The sequence below is a fragment of the Salvelinus sp. IW2-2015 genome, linkage group LG9, assembly GCF_002910315.2.
Source record: "Salvelinus sp. IW2-2015 linkage group LG9, ASM291031v2, whole genome shotgun sequence".
NCBI lineage: Eukaryota > Metazoa > Chordata > Actinopteri > Salmoniformes > Salmonidae > Salvelinus > Salvelinus sp. IW2-2015.
The window spans coordinates 18,688,747-18,702,057 of NC_036849.1; the positions used below are offsets into that span (position 1 = coordinate 18,688,747).

The 13,311-nt window shown below is 45.4% G+C and overlaps 1 protein-coding gene and 1 long non-coding RNA gene across 2 annotated transcripts in view; one reads left to right on the forward strand and one right to left on the reverse strand.

Moving 5' to 3' along the window:
• LOC111968754 (regulator of G-protein signaling 6-like) overlaps window positions 1-13,311 on the reverse strand; it is a 31,828-nt gene that overhangs the window by 1,054 nt on the left and 17,463 nt on the right. Inside the window, exons 6-12 of the mRNA XM_070445196.1 lie at window positions 12,641-12,736; window positions 11,530-11,607; window positions 8,642-8,658; window positions 5,289-5,374; window positions 4,908-5,080; window positions 4,281-4,406; window positions 3,832-4,018 (exon numbers count right to left, since the gene is read on the reverse strand). Coding sequence (XP_070301297.1) covers window positions 3,832-4,018; window positions 4,281-4,406; window positions 4,908-5,080; window positions 5,289-5,374; window positions 8,642-8,658; window positions 11,530-11,607; window positions 12,641-12,736 — 763 coding nt within the window. The remainder of the gene's footprint in view (window positions 1-3,831; window positions 4,019-4,280; window positions 4,407-4,907; window positions 5,081-5,288; window positions 5,375-8,641; window positions 8,659-11,529; window positions 11,608-12,640; window positions 12,737-13,311) is intronic.
• Window positions 132-1,886, forward strand: LOC111968755 (uncharacterized). The gene is made up of 3 exons (XR_002877911.2): window positions 132-220; window positions 778-831; window positions 1,081-1,886. It is a non-coding gene; the product is annotated as an uncharacterized lncRNA (long non-coding RNA).

A 13,311-nucleotide genomic window follows, 5' to 3' on the forward strand; every position in this document is an offset into this window, starting at 1 on the left:
GCACGAACGCACGCGCGCACGCACTGCACGCTCACACACACACACACACACACACACACAACCCACACACACACAACACACACACAAACAAACACACACACATCAACCACCTCTCCTTCTTCTCCAGGAACACATCTTCAAGTTGATGAAAAGTGACAGCTATGCACGCTTCCTGAGATCCAACATTTATCAGGACCTCCTGCTAGCCAGAAAGAAGCTGGTGAGCTGTAACTAACACCTACTCAGTCACAACTCCACCATCTTAAACCTGTGATAATATGCATTTACTAAATATGGTTGAAAGCACTCCATACTTTTATTTGGAAGATGCAACTTTATTCTCAAATCCACACTTTCTACAGATACTAATATCACCATTTACATCTGAACTGAGACGGCTTACCTTTGCTCGAGTACTCATGTCGTTCAGTTTATTATATTATTTGACTCCTTCGGATTTATACATTCACAGCTCTCTAAAATTGAAAATAAAGCAAGTCCTGTTTACTGTGTACTAGGATGATCAGCACCACAGCAGATCAAAGCATATCTTCTCTTGGTGAGCAGCAGTAGTGCATCCCTTGTTATGTAGTCCCTTAAAAGACACCCCCCCCCCCTGCTGGCCTGGCCCCTAGCTCTTCTACCACAGCCACTGCTTCTGGCTTCATGGCCTAAAATGTAACCTGTGTTTTTCCTTGACACTTTTCTATATCTTCCTCATCCCTCCCCGTGCCTCTCACTGTTTCCCACCCCCACACCATGCTTCCCTATTCACAGACAGAGGGTGAGCAGGGCCGCCGTACCTCCCTGGAAAAGTTCACCCGCAGTGTGGTAAGTCACCAGGAACTGGGGCTGTATCACAGGCACGCAACCTAATGAAGATCTTTTTCACGTTCAATATAATTGTGCAGGCTAGTAGTGCAGAGGTCTTTTGATGGTATTTATTAACATTTTAAGGACAGGTAAGTGCTCAACATTTATGCAGGGGTAACTGTCTTAGTACTTTCTTGGCACAGCACTGTACACAAACTGCATTATTTTTGAAATAATCAGCCAGTAAAGTTTGTTTCCATTTTCCAGGGCAAGTCGTTGACGGGCAAGCGGCTGACAGGGCTGATGCAGTCATCCTGACACTGCCTGGGCTGGAAGGGCACAGACAGACACCCCTGAGGGGTCATGACCATGCAGGGAGAGGAGCGCTGCTGGGGTGGGGAGCTTTGCTCTGGTGGGTCACAGACAGTACCATGCAGCGCTGGAATTAGGACTACTCACAGAACCACAGATCATGCCAGCTGGGGGGGGGGGGGGGGCTTGACCACTCACCACAATGGCATGAACACAGTACAAGCACATACAGTAGGGCTACATACAAGCTCAATGAGGCATAGTGGGACATATACAGATATACATAGAGTTGAAGTCGAAGTTTACATACACCTTAGCCAATTACATTTAAACTCAGTTTTTCACAATTCCTGACATTTAATCTGAGTAAAAATTCCCTGTTTTAGGTCAGTTAGGATCACCACTTTATTTTAAGAATGTGAAATGTCAGAATAATAGTACAGAGAATTATTTATTTCAGCTTTTATTCTTTTCATCACATTCCCAGTGGGTCAGAAGTTTACATACACTCAATTAGTATTTTGTAGCATTGCCTTGAAATTGTTTAACTTGGGTCAAACGTTTCAGGTAGCCTTCCACAAGCTTCCCACAATAAGTTGGGTAAATTTTGGCCCATTCCTCCTGACAGAGCTGGTGTAACTGAGTCGGTTTGTAGGCTTCTTTGCTCGCACACGCCTTTTCAGTTCTGCACACACTATTTTCTATAGGCTTGAGGTCAGGGCTTTGTGATGGCCACTTTTGCCACAACTTTGGAAGTATGCTTGGGGTCATTGTCCATTTGGAAGACCCATTTGCGACCAAGCTTTAACTTCCTGACTGATGTCTTGAGATGTTTTCTTCAATATATCTGCATAATTTTCCTGCCTCATGATGATTTTGTGAAGTGCACCAGTCCCTCCTGCAGCAAAGCACCCCACAACATGATGCTGCCACCCCGGTACTTCACAGTTGGGATGGTGTTATTTGGCTTGCAAGCCTCCCTTTTCCTCCAAACATACAAATGGTTATTATGGCCAAACAGTTCTATTTTTGTTTCATCAGACCGGAGGACATTTCTCCAAAAAGTATGATCTTTGTCCCCATGTGCAGTTGCAAACCTCAGTCTGGCTTTTTTATGGCGGTTTTGAAGCAGTGGCTTCTTCCTTGCCGATCGGGCCTTTCAGGTTATGTCGATATAGGACTCGTTTTACTGTGGATATAGATACTTCTGTATATGTTTCCTCCAGCATCTTCACAAGGTCCTTTGCTGTTGTTCTAGGATTGATTTGCATTTTTCGCACCAAAGTACGTTCATCTCTAGGAGACAGAATGCGTCTCCTACCTGAGCAGTATGACGGCTGCGTGGTCCTATGGTGTTTATACTTGCAAACTATTGTTTGTACAGATGAACGTGGTACCTTCAGGCATTTGGAAATTGCTCCCAAAGATGAACCAGACCTGTGAAGGTCTATATTTTTTTTCTGAGGTCTTGGCTGATTTCTTTTGATTTTCCCATGATGTCAAGCAAAGAGGCACTGCGTTTGAAGGTAGGTCTTGAAACACATCCACAGTACACCTCCAATTGACTCAAATGATGTCAATTAGCCTATCAGAAGCTTATAAAGCCATGACATCATTTTCTGGAATTTTCCAAGCTGTTTAAAGGCACAGTCACTTAGTGTATGTAAACTTCTGACCTAATGGAATTGTGATACAGTGAATCATAAGCGAAAATAACAATTGTTGGTAATATTACTTGTGTCATGCACAAAGTAGATGTCCTATCCGACTTGACAATACTACAGTTTTGTTAACAAGACATTACTGGAGTTGTTGAAAAACGAGTTTAATGACTCCAACCTAAGTGTATGTAAACATCCAACTGCATATACATATACAGTACAGTCTGCCCACACTAGGCAGTCAGCAATAAGGACAGCAGGAGAACAATTTTCTGTTCTGTATTTACAAATCTCTTTTTTTATATCTTTATCTTTGTCTAAATCTGTATCATATTTTTTTCTCTTATACAGTACACCATATAATCCTATTTACTGATGGAAACTTAAAACCTATTATTTTTGCAGTGATTGGGAATATATTTTTGTTTGCCCATAAATCTAAGGTATTGTAATTGTTATTATAGAAGCGACTTTGAGGGAAATTCTCATGTTTTATTACATTCCAGGAGTAGGCATAAGGGCTTGATAGAGAGTCTACAATTAATCGTGCGTGCGCACGCGCTTGTGTGTGTGTGTGTGTGTGTGTGTGTGTGTGTGTTGAGTTGAGTATGTAAGAGTGGGAACGAAGGAGCTGAGTGTAAACCATGCTTGATGATAACATGGTGGGAAGAAGGAGTCTCCTGAGATGGCTGAATGAACACAAAGCCATCGTATAGCCATTGAAGCTAATGCACCGTGAGGCAATTTCCCTCAAACAAAGCAAATACAGTTCGAATCTAGGATGAATGCATGTGCCATTCACAGGTATTACTCAGCCCATTAGACCCTGAAAAACATTGTTTCTTCACCACCATTCACTTAATTTCCTTTCACTCCATCTGTCCATCCACCCCCCTCTCAGCCAGCAGTGTGTGGGTGGGGATTATGATGTTATGTGTTTGTGTGAGTGGTTGAATGTGTGTGCAGTAGTAGCAGTAATATTGACAGTCTGTGTGGGCGTGCATGCATATGTGTTTGAGTGAATATGGGAGACTGTGATATGTACCTGTGCGTCCTCATAGCTGTATCGTCCAGGATCTTTTAGGTTATGGCTGGTGAGCTCATAGCTGTGGGAGTCCAGGTTGATGGAGCTGGGTGCACCCTCTGCCAGGAACTCCTGCCAGATCTCCTGGGCCCTGGCCGCCACGTTCTCAAGGGGCCTCCGCTTCAGGTCCTGCACTGCCAACCAGAACCTAGTCAAGGGGCACAGGTAGGGTACAGCCAATAGAGATCAGTGTCTGCATTCACTTCCTCGTGTTAAACTGCCAGGAGAGGAGAGCACCCCCTTGTGGACATGCATAGCGGTCATTCCATTTAATCTCATTGCTGCCACTCAAATACCTCTATTGGCCTGGGGAATATAAATGGATGTGAAACAGTAGAAGGGAAGAAGATAGTGACAGTGTTATCATTGGGAACTGCGCCTGCCTGAGCCTATAAGGCTCCACCTCTCACCGGAGGTTCTCTGAGCTGAACTCCGACTCCAGGAACTTGAGGAAAGCGTCCCGTCCCGCTGGGTCCTTGAGGGCCTCCTCCAGAGAGAAGCCCCACTTCTTCACACGGTGCTGGCTGGGGTCCCGGCTGCTCACAGGGAAGAACGGAGAGAGATGACTGTGAGGCATCTCAGAATGCCAATCAAACCTAGCATAGAGCTGGTTTACTGTACATGCTATTCTCACACTACGCTCCCACAGTACATACGTTGTGGGTGTGCATGCTGTTTAAAATGTGGAGGAATAGGGAAAGAAAGAGGAGCTAGCCATGGGGGTATCATGACATTTCGGCCAGCACCTGAGAGCACTAACCCTCTGCCTGACCCCACTAGTCATTTGAGGAGTGATTATGTTTGACTAGTGAGGTCGGTCCATGGGGCCTATGGCCTCACGCCACCGGAGGCTGTTGAGGGGAGGATGGCTCATAATAATGCCTGAAACAGAGTAAATGGAACGGTATCAAACACATGGAGGCCATGTTCGATTACCATTCCATTTATTCCATTCCAGCCATTCCTATGAGCCCGTCCTCCCCAATTAAGGTTCCACCAACCTCCTGTGCCCCACACTGCCTCCCCAATGAACCCACCTAGCCTCCAGGTCCCAGAAAGTCATGTCATCGCTGATCCAGGGGTTGGACGGTTCAATAGTTGACGCTAAAGGATCGTAGACCATGAACTGCTCTGTGTAGCTCATGAGGCTGTCTGCTACTTTGGACATTTTCATACAGTGTCTGTCCAGCTGCATGTTCAAGAAGGAAATCTGAGAGAGAAAAGACGGCAGAATGAGAGAGTAGCTCATTAATCAAGAGGAGAGTTGTCGTTATGATTGATGAGTGAGACAGATAGGCAGACAGACAGACAGACAGATAGGCAGACAGACAGACAGATAGGCAAACAGACAGACAGCAGGAAATAATGGATAATGGCAGTGTTAGTAATGACCTGTCAGGAGCATCACAGTGTGTTACCTCCTTCTGCACGTCCTCTCTGGTGGGCTTCCTGGCCGGCTGGGACGGGAGGGACTGGTGGACTGGATCTAGCTTGTATTTCGTACCTGAAGACTGTTGTGAAACTTGGTTCTTCCAGGCGAGTGTTAGGCGACGCCTCATTCTTGCTATCCTGTGAACTGAAACTGCTACTCGTTTGATAAGAAATATTCACAGACTCTTATCTGGATTGTGAGGGGTTGGGAAATGTCGAGCACAGGTACACACGGCGCCGCGATGGAGGACTACGCCAGGTGAATGATATATGAAAAGTAGTCAACGGAAAAACACATGTAATGTTATGGTCATGTTAGGCCATTGAAGAGCCAGAAAGGAGGCTATATCGTGAGCCTTGTGTGTAAGAAAGACGCCTAGGGGCGCAGGCCACGCCAGGGAGGGGGTGGGTGGTAAAAGGTAGCTGTGGATATTAAGAAAGGGACTGTAACTATAGTCGACTAGGGGAGTGCATCTGAACACTGCACGACTCCACTCAGAGAAGATGAATGCTTTAAGATCTGCGCTCATAGTAGGTAAATTGTAGAATAAATAGCGTTCCTCGAGAGCACAGTATTAACAGGACTTGCTTTAATTTTCAATTTTAGAGAGCTGTGTAATGTATAATAGAAGGTAGTTCACACATTCATCATATCCCCTATAAACTGAACGGAGCATCGTAGTACTCGAGGCACATAGGTAGTATGCCGGTCTCAGTCTCAGATGTAAATGGTGAATTGATCGTCATCCTGTAGTATTATATAGTCATGTTGGCATTTCGAGAATAATATGTTTGCCATCTTCCCACATTATATAGTATGTGAGTAAGTGCTTGTCTAAGCCTATAATACTTAGTACAATGTCATATTTCTCAACCACGATATTTTTAAGACTCAGAACTGTGCAAGCTCATGATAGATGAGCTTGAGTAGGTGGCTTTAGGATTTTATACTAGGCATTTTCACGTCAGGTTACATCATTTCTGTGCATAGACAGAAATGTATGTAAGTGTCCTGATAAATGGTTTGGATCCTCACACGACGAAGCGCTCTGACTGCATCAGGCCTGTCAGCTTGTTGTACATACATAAGCTTTGGAGGTAGCTACTAACCTGGGAAATGTAAAGAGAAGAGGCTGTGTTGATGTTGTGGTCGCTGATTTTGTGTTTGGTGGTTGTGTGTCGGTGTCTTTGTTGTGATTGCGCTGTGTGTGATGCAAAGTTGCATGATGGTGTGTGTGTGTGCGTGCGGTGCGTGCGTGCGTGTGTAGAGTAGCTTGCTGTGCGTGCCGCAACGCTCGATTTGTTATGATGTTGTGTTGCTTGTGTGGGATGTGATGTGTGAATTGCGAACGATTATATGAGTATTGGATAAAAGAGTTGGAGAAGTTTGTATTCAGTGACACTGAAGTATGTAAAGAACAACTAAAGACTCTTGATGAATATTAACATAGGTGGCAAGTATAGGAGTCTCCTGAGATGTCCGCTGATAAGAACACCACAAAGCGGCAAGGAGTGGGAAATAGAAGGCAGCATATGATAGATATAAACTCATATATTGGTGTATATGTCTGACTGTTAGAGTACACAATATAATTTTATCCCTACTATATACATGAACTTTGCACAAGAACTATCTAGGTATATCTCGAATGCCCCGTATAGAATGCTAAACTGTTCTCTCATCTGCATTTCGATCTCAGGGTATTAAGGTAGCACACACCACGCATGCCAATAGTTAATAGACCTCTACTGATGTTGTAAGACTCACCTCGTCCACCTTATTTACTCGAGCATCCTCCTATGTTACATGGCAACACGTGTGATTCCATCTGTCGGCGATAAAATCCACACTCACCCATCTTCATGTTCTTACCAGATGCTAGTGTCGAGATAGTGTAGGATGTATTTGCGAATATGATATTGTTGGTGTTGCAAAAGTGCGTGCTAAGATTTTGTGTGGTGCGTTTGCAGATCACACTGTAGCACAAGGTGAAAAATTGAGCAAGGATATGGTAGGGAAGTGCGCTGGAGATAATGGTGCTAGGGTACATCAGGAGTGAGCAGGCATGATGCGAGCAGGCAGACACCGACCATGCTGATATGTACCTAGTCCAGTTTCTTCGCTTATAAGCTGTATTATCGTCTCAGCTGTATGTAGAGCTCTATTGACACCATGCGCTACGAACCTCTCATAAGCTTGTGGTGAAGTCCAGCTCTTTGAGGGAGTCTCCAGTGGATAGACCCATTCACCTGACATAGTGAAAGCTACCTGTGCCAGATCTCCGGGCCTGGCACTACAGTCCACTGGTTTCGTTCACAGGGGGTGGACCATGTCGCGTCGGCTACAGCATGTCGTGCAAACTGCAACCAGTAAGCTAGTGCAATAGTTTGGGCAACACGAGTGTACGGTACACAGAGGACCTAGATAAGTGAGTACGACGTGTCTGCCAATAGACTTCGCCTCGAAGGTCAACAAAGGCTGCTAACAAGGAGAGGAGGGTAACCCACCGTATTGTCGCGGAGTATCAATGCTATGTCGGGGGCTTCTCATTTACACGATTTAATCTTCAACATTGGTAATTTGTATTCGACTGTGCGCACTCTAAGGATTATGGGCCGTCGTATAGTGGAGATCTCCTTGCAGAGGGACAACAATACACTAAATAGGAGGTAGTGGAACAGTAGAAGGGAAGAAGATAGTGACAGTGTTATCATTGGGAACTCGCGCCTGCCTTGACCTATAAGGACTCACCTCTCCACCGGAGGTTCTCTGAGCTGAACTCCGACTCCAGGAACTTGAGGAAAGCGTCCCGTCCCGTGGTCCTTGAGGGCCTCCTCCAGAGAGAAGCCCACTTCTTCACACGTGCTGGCTGGGGTCCCGGCTGCTCACAGGAAGAACGGAGAGAGATGACTGTGAGGCATCTCAGAATGCAATCAAACCTAGCATAGAGCTGGTTTACTGTAACATGCTATTCTCACACTACGCTCCACAGTACATACGTTGTGGGTGGTGCATGCTGTTTAAAATGTGGAGGAATAGGGAAAGAAAGAGGAGCTAGCCATGGGGTATCATGACATTTCGGCCAGCACCTGGAGCACTAACCTCTGCCTGACCCCACTAGTCATTTGAGAGTGATTATGTTTGACTAGTGAGGTCGGTCCATGGGGCCTATGGCCTCACGCCAACCGGAGGCTGTTGAGGGGAGGAGGCTCCATAATAATGCCTGAAACAGAGTAAATGGAACGGTATCAAACACATGGAGGCCATGTTCGATTACCATTCCATTTATTCCATTCCAGCATTCCTATGAGCCGTCCTCCCCAATTAAGTTCCACCAACCTGCTGTGCCCCACACACTGCCTCCCCAATGAACCACCTACGTCATCCAGGTCCAGAAAGTCATGTACGCATCACCAGGGTTTGGATCGATACATCATATAGATTGACGTTAAAAGGGATCGTAGACCATATATTGAGACACTGCACTCTGTGTATAACCTCAGTGTTGCGGACTGTTCACGTGCTACTTTGCCGACACACATTTTGATCTTCGCGTATCATTCACTTATTGTGTTAGCTTGAGCTCCAGCTGCAATGTTCAATGTGAGAATACTTGTTCGTGAGAGAGCGTAATAGACAGGCAGAAGCACGAAGATGTATAATCCTTGAAGTAATGACACAGTATGGAGAAGTTGTCGTTATAGATATCATTACGTGATTTGTTAGATTGATAGAGACGCGATAGGTGAACGACCACTGATAGACAGACGACAGACTAGGGTCAGGACACACCGATATGTAAATAATTGATACTGTGATCGTGGACGCTCTCAGGAGGAGATCTCACGCACGAGCTAGACCCTGGAGAGGTGTAATGGCAGTAGTAGATCAAATGACCTGTCAGGAGCGTGAGAACAAGTGTGTGTTAGTCGTATGTGATCACCTTCTGCACGTCCTCTCTGGTGGGTCTTCCTGGCCGGCTGGAGGAAGGGGATCAAGTGAAAATCTTGAACAAACTAACTGAGTCTGTGTCGTCTGATTAATGCTCTCGCCATACCCCGCTTGAACAGGGACAGATTGGATTATGTTCTTACCTACCTATATCGCTCTCGCTTATTGTGTACTCTGCTATGTGTTCCATTATATGGGAGCACTTGCTACGCTCACTCGTATCTCTCCTAGTGGGTTCCTCACTCATACCTTCAGGCGCAGTTTTGTTAGGTTAGAGTAGTACTAGAATTAACTACAAACCATCATTGCGGTCACTAAGACACAACTGATAGTTTTCACAGAGCTTCACCAACACACCGCTGCCCTCAGGAGACTCCTCTTATCCTCTCCAGCCACACACTCACTTTATCAATATATAACAGATAACTAAATGTACCATGGTGTAATTGTATAGTTTGTTTTGTCATCCGTAAATACACTTGTTGCTTGTCGTGCGAGTCGCAGGTGTGGCGATGTGTAGATTGGGGTTGGTGAGGTGGGGAGCACATAACCAAATAAATAGAATCTTTGTTGCATGTGTGTTGTGGTGCTTCGTTGCTGTGAGTCAGGTATCCTATATGAGGGTTAAGTAGGTTAGATGTTGTAGATAGTCTGTGATGTTCACAGTGGTTCGTTGGATGCAGATCGACATAATTGGCTCGTAGATTGTGCTGACGTCGCGTTTCGCTGTAGCCGATAATAGTAAGAAATAATGAATCGGTGCGAGCAATTGCAGCTGTGCCCTGTGTGTTGTTATCGACTATGCATCTGCAGGCCCAAAATATGATTTTGTTGAACTATTACACGACGGGCAAATACGGAGTCCCGCTGTTCCATAAGGTGTATTTATGCTGTTATTTGTTAAGATCTTAATTATGTTGAGAAGATCTATTGCGCACTCTCTTAGTCCAGTTATTGATTTGTGGAGGATTATCGTAGGTTCTCATAGTGTTAGTTACCATGGCTCTAAACTGTAAGTTTACTTAGTTGTTCAGCTTACTCTGTTGGAATTAGTCTTTTCTCGAAGGAGAAGACTGATAGATGAAGAGAGCTCGTCTTGTGGCATGTCTTTGTGGGGTAGTTCATGGTGCCGAGCTGTGTGCCAGTAGTTTAGACAGACAGCTCGGTGCATTCAACATGTCAATACTCTCATAAATAAAAAGTAGTGAGTGAAGTCGAGTCTACTCTCCTTCACTTTGCAGCCAAGGAAGATATACTGATAATGACCATCTCTATGCAGCTTCAATGACATCCATGCAAGGCCAGCCCGTGCTGCCCCTGTTCTGAGCCAAATGTGCAATTGCACCATGACCATAACGACTGAACAGTAGTCAAGGTGACGACAAAACTAAGGGCCTGTAGGACTGCTTTTGATAGTGTTTGTTAAGAAAGGCAGAGCATCGCTTTATTATAGCTAGACTTCTCCCCACATCTTAGCTACTGCTGCATCAATAGTTTTGACACCATGACAGTTTACATCTAGTGTTATTCCAAGCAGTTTTAGTCATCTCACTTGCCTCAATTTCACACTTCTTTATTTCAAGATTTTTAGTATGAGGTTCAGGGTTTAGTGAGTGTTATTGTCCAAATACAATAGCTTATATTAGGTTTTAGAAATATTTAGTGTAACTTAAATTCTTCGCCATCCGATACCACTGACAACTCTGAGTATTTGCAGTATTTCAGTCGCTGTAGATAGCTGACATGTATAAGTGTTCGAGCCAGCGATACATAGACACTTAAAGAGCCAGTGGCATAGTCCGTTAGAAAAATTGAACAAAACAAGAGGCTTAAACAGCTACCGCACTGGGGAATTACCTGATTTCTAACTGGATTATAATTTGACAGGACTTCCCACACCTAAAGAACACCCTCTGTTTTCTGTTAGACAAGTAACTCATCTAGGCTCACACCTTATATTTACATAAGAAGGGGTGTCAAGCCGCATAACACATACGTATTTTCCAGAGCACGCACTCACTGATTTCATAAGATTAAATAGTTGCACTGAGAGTCTACAAGACAGCCCTCACAATAATTTTAATTCAATCATTTCTCTCACCAATCATCAGTCATTTGTTGTAAGTGCTGTTGGCTTGTTGAGTGTCCTTCCATAACATGCTGAATTATGATTGTCAATTTGTTTCCGTATTGCCTTTACACTCACTCCTCAACACACGCACCAGATAACATACATCATAAACAGAGACACTCAATCACTAAAGCCTTCTCCTTACCTTTTTTTCACCCTCTGTGGATTCTTCTCTACTCTCTGGCACTTGCGGATGTCCATTCTCTGTGGTGTTACACACCGGCTGTGAGAGAGCTAGTTTGCCAGGGTTTTCAGAAAATTTTTTAACAAATAGTGGGTCACCAGAACCATCCTTCTCTAGCCTGGGAAGCTAGACTTAAATTACACACTGAGTTGGCTAATACAGAGCCCCACTAGACCAAATTAATTCAGGCTAACCCAGGCCCCACCAAGATCATTAAACCACTTTATTGTTCTGACAACGTGGAGCCCTACAGACTTCTCCACGATAACATTCCTTGTCATTTCATCAGCCCTCTCTCTAATCCCTTAGACCTTAGCACCACCCCCCTCCTCCTTCGCTTATCACCACAACGACTCCCCTCCTCCTTTCAAGTTCACCACCTCCTCACTCTCAGCTTTAGCACCAGCAACCCTCTCCCTCCTCCTTTCGCTCCATTGATATACAGAGGTGCTACCCCGCGCAGACTCAGGCAGTCCTAAGGTCTCTGACATGCGCCTCCTCCTAGGTTTACCACCAAACCACCACCACCTCCTCTCCAGCTTAGCACCAGCACCTCTCCCCTCCTCCTTTCAGCTACCAGCTACCCTCCCCTTTCAGTTTACCACCACGCACCACCACCTCTCTCAGCTTAGCTACCAGCACCCTCCTCCCCTCCTCCTTTCAGTTTACCCCCGTCCTCCTGCTCAGCTTAGCACCAGCACCCTCCTCCCCTCCTCCTCTCAGCTTAGCACCAGCACCCTCCTCCCCCCTGCTTTACTTACCACACCCCCCCTTTCAGTTTACCACCAACGCACCACCACGTCCCTCAGCTTAGCACCACACCCTCCTCCCTCCCTTTCAGTTTACCCCAACACGTCCCCTCTCAGCTTATCACACAGCAACCTCTCCTCCCCTCCTCCTTTCAGCTTACCAGCACCCCTGCTCCCCTCCTCCCTTTCAGTTACCAACACTCCAGTTAGTGCAGCCAGCACAGTCGGCTCCCCTCTCAGTTTGACGGAATCTCTCGTCATCCTGCTCAGCTTAGCACCAGCACCCTCCTCCCTCCTCCTTTCAAGCTTTACCACACTCGGACCGCACCCTCCTCTTAGTTACCGCGATGGAGTCGTCCCAGAATGCCCTCTCCTGGCTGTCTAGGCTTCCTCTCAGCCTTGTCCTTCTTCTGTCGATCCTGAGGGTAGGGGAGAGAGGACCAGAGCCAAGTCAATACTGAGAAACACAGACAGACATGTCACTCTTAAGGAGAGACCAAGGGATTGTAAAAGCTCACAAGTGGAAGTTCACAACTTGTTTCGTCACAAACAATCTGTGGTTGGCCGCTGGCTGGTAGGGTACAACTCTTACGTAACTGACATTTACTGATCAGTGCTTGGTTGGCTGTTTCGTTCTCTCTCACTCTTGAATGTAACAATGCTAAAATGTATTATCGCTCAACTACAGTAAATACTTAGTGCTCAGACTGTAATCATTTGAAAGGGTAATCATGACCAATTAGGTTTTTTCCATGTCCTGATATCGTGTTTACAAATGTCAACCAGCAGATGGCGATGTAGTGGAAGGAAAGTGATAAAGTCAATGAGTAAAATATCACCTAGAAAGTAATCTAGGGGTATGCATCTGGCACACTGGTGACTCTATAGTCACCTGCATCAATACATGAAATATAGGAATACACTGACAAGGGCACAATAGACAAAGTATCAAACCCACAATATTTTGTGCGCGTGCTCTTTTGCCTAGTGTATT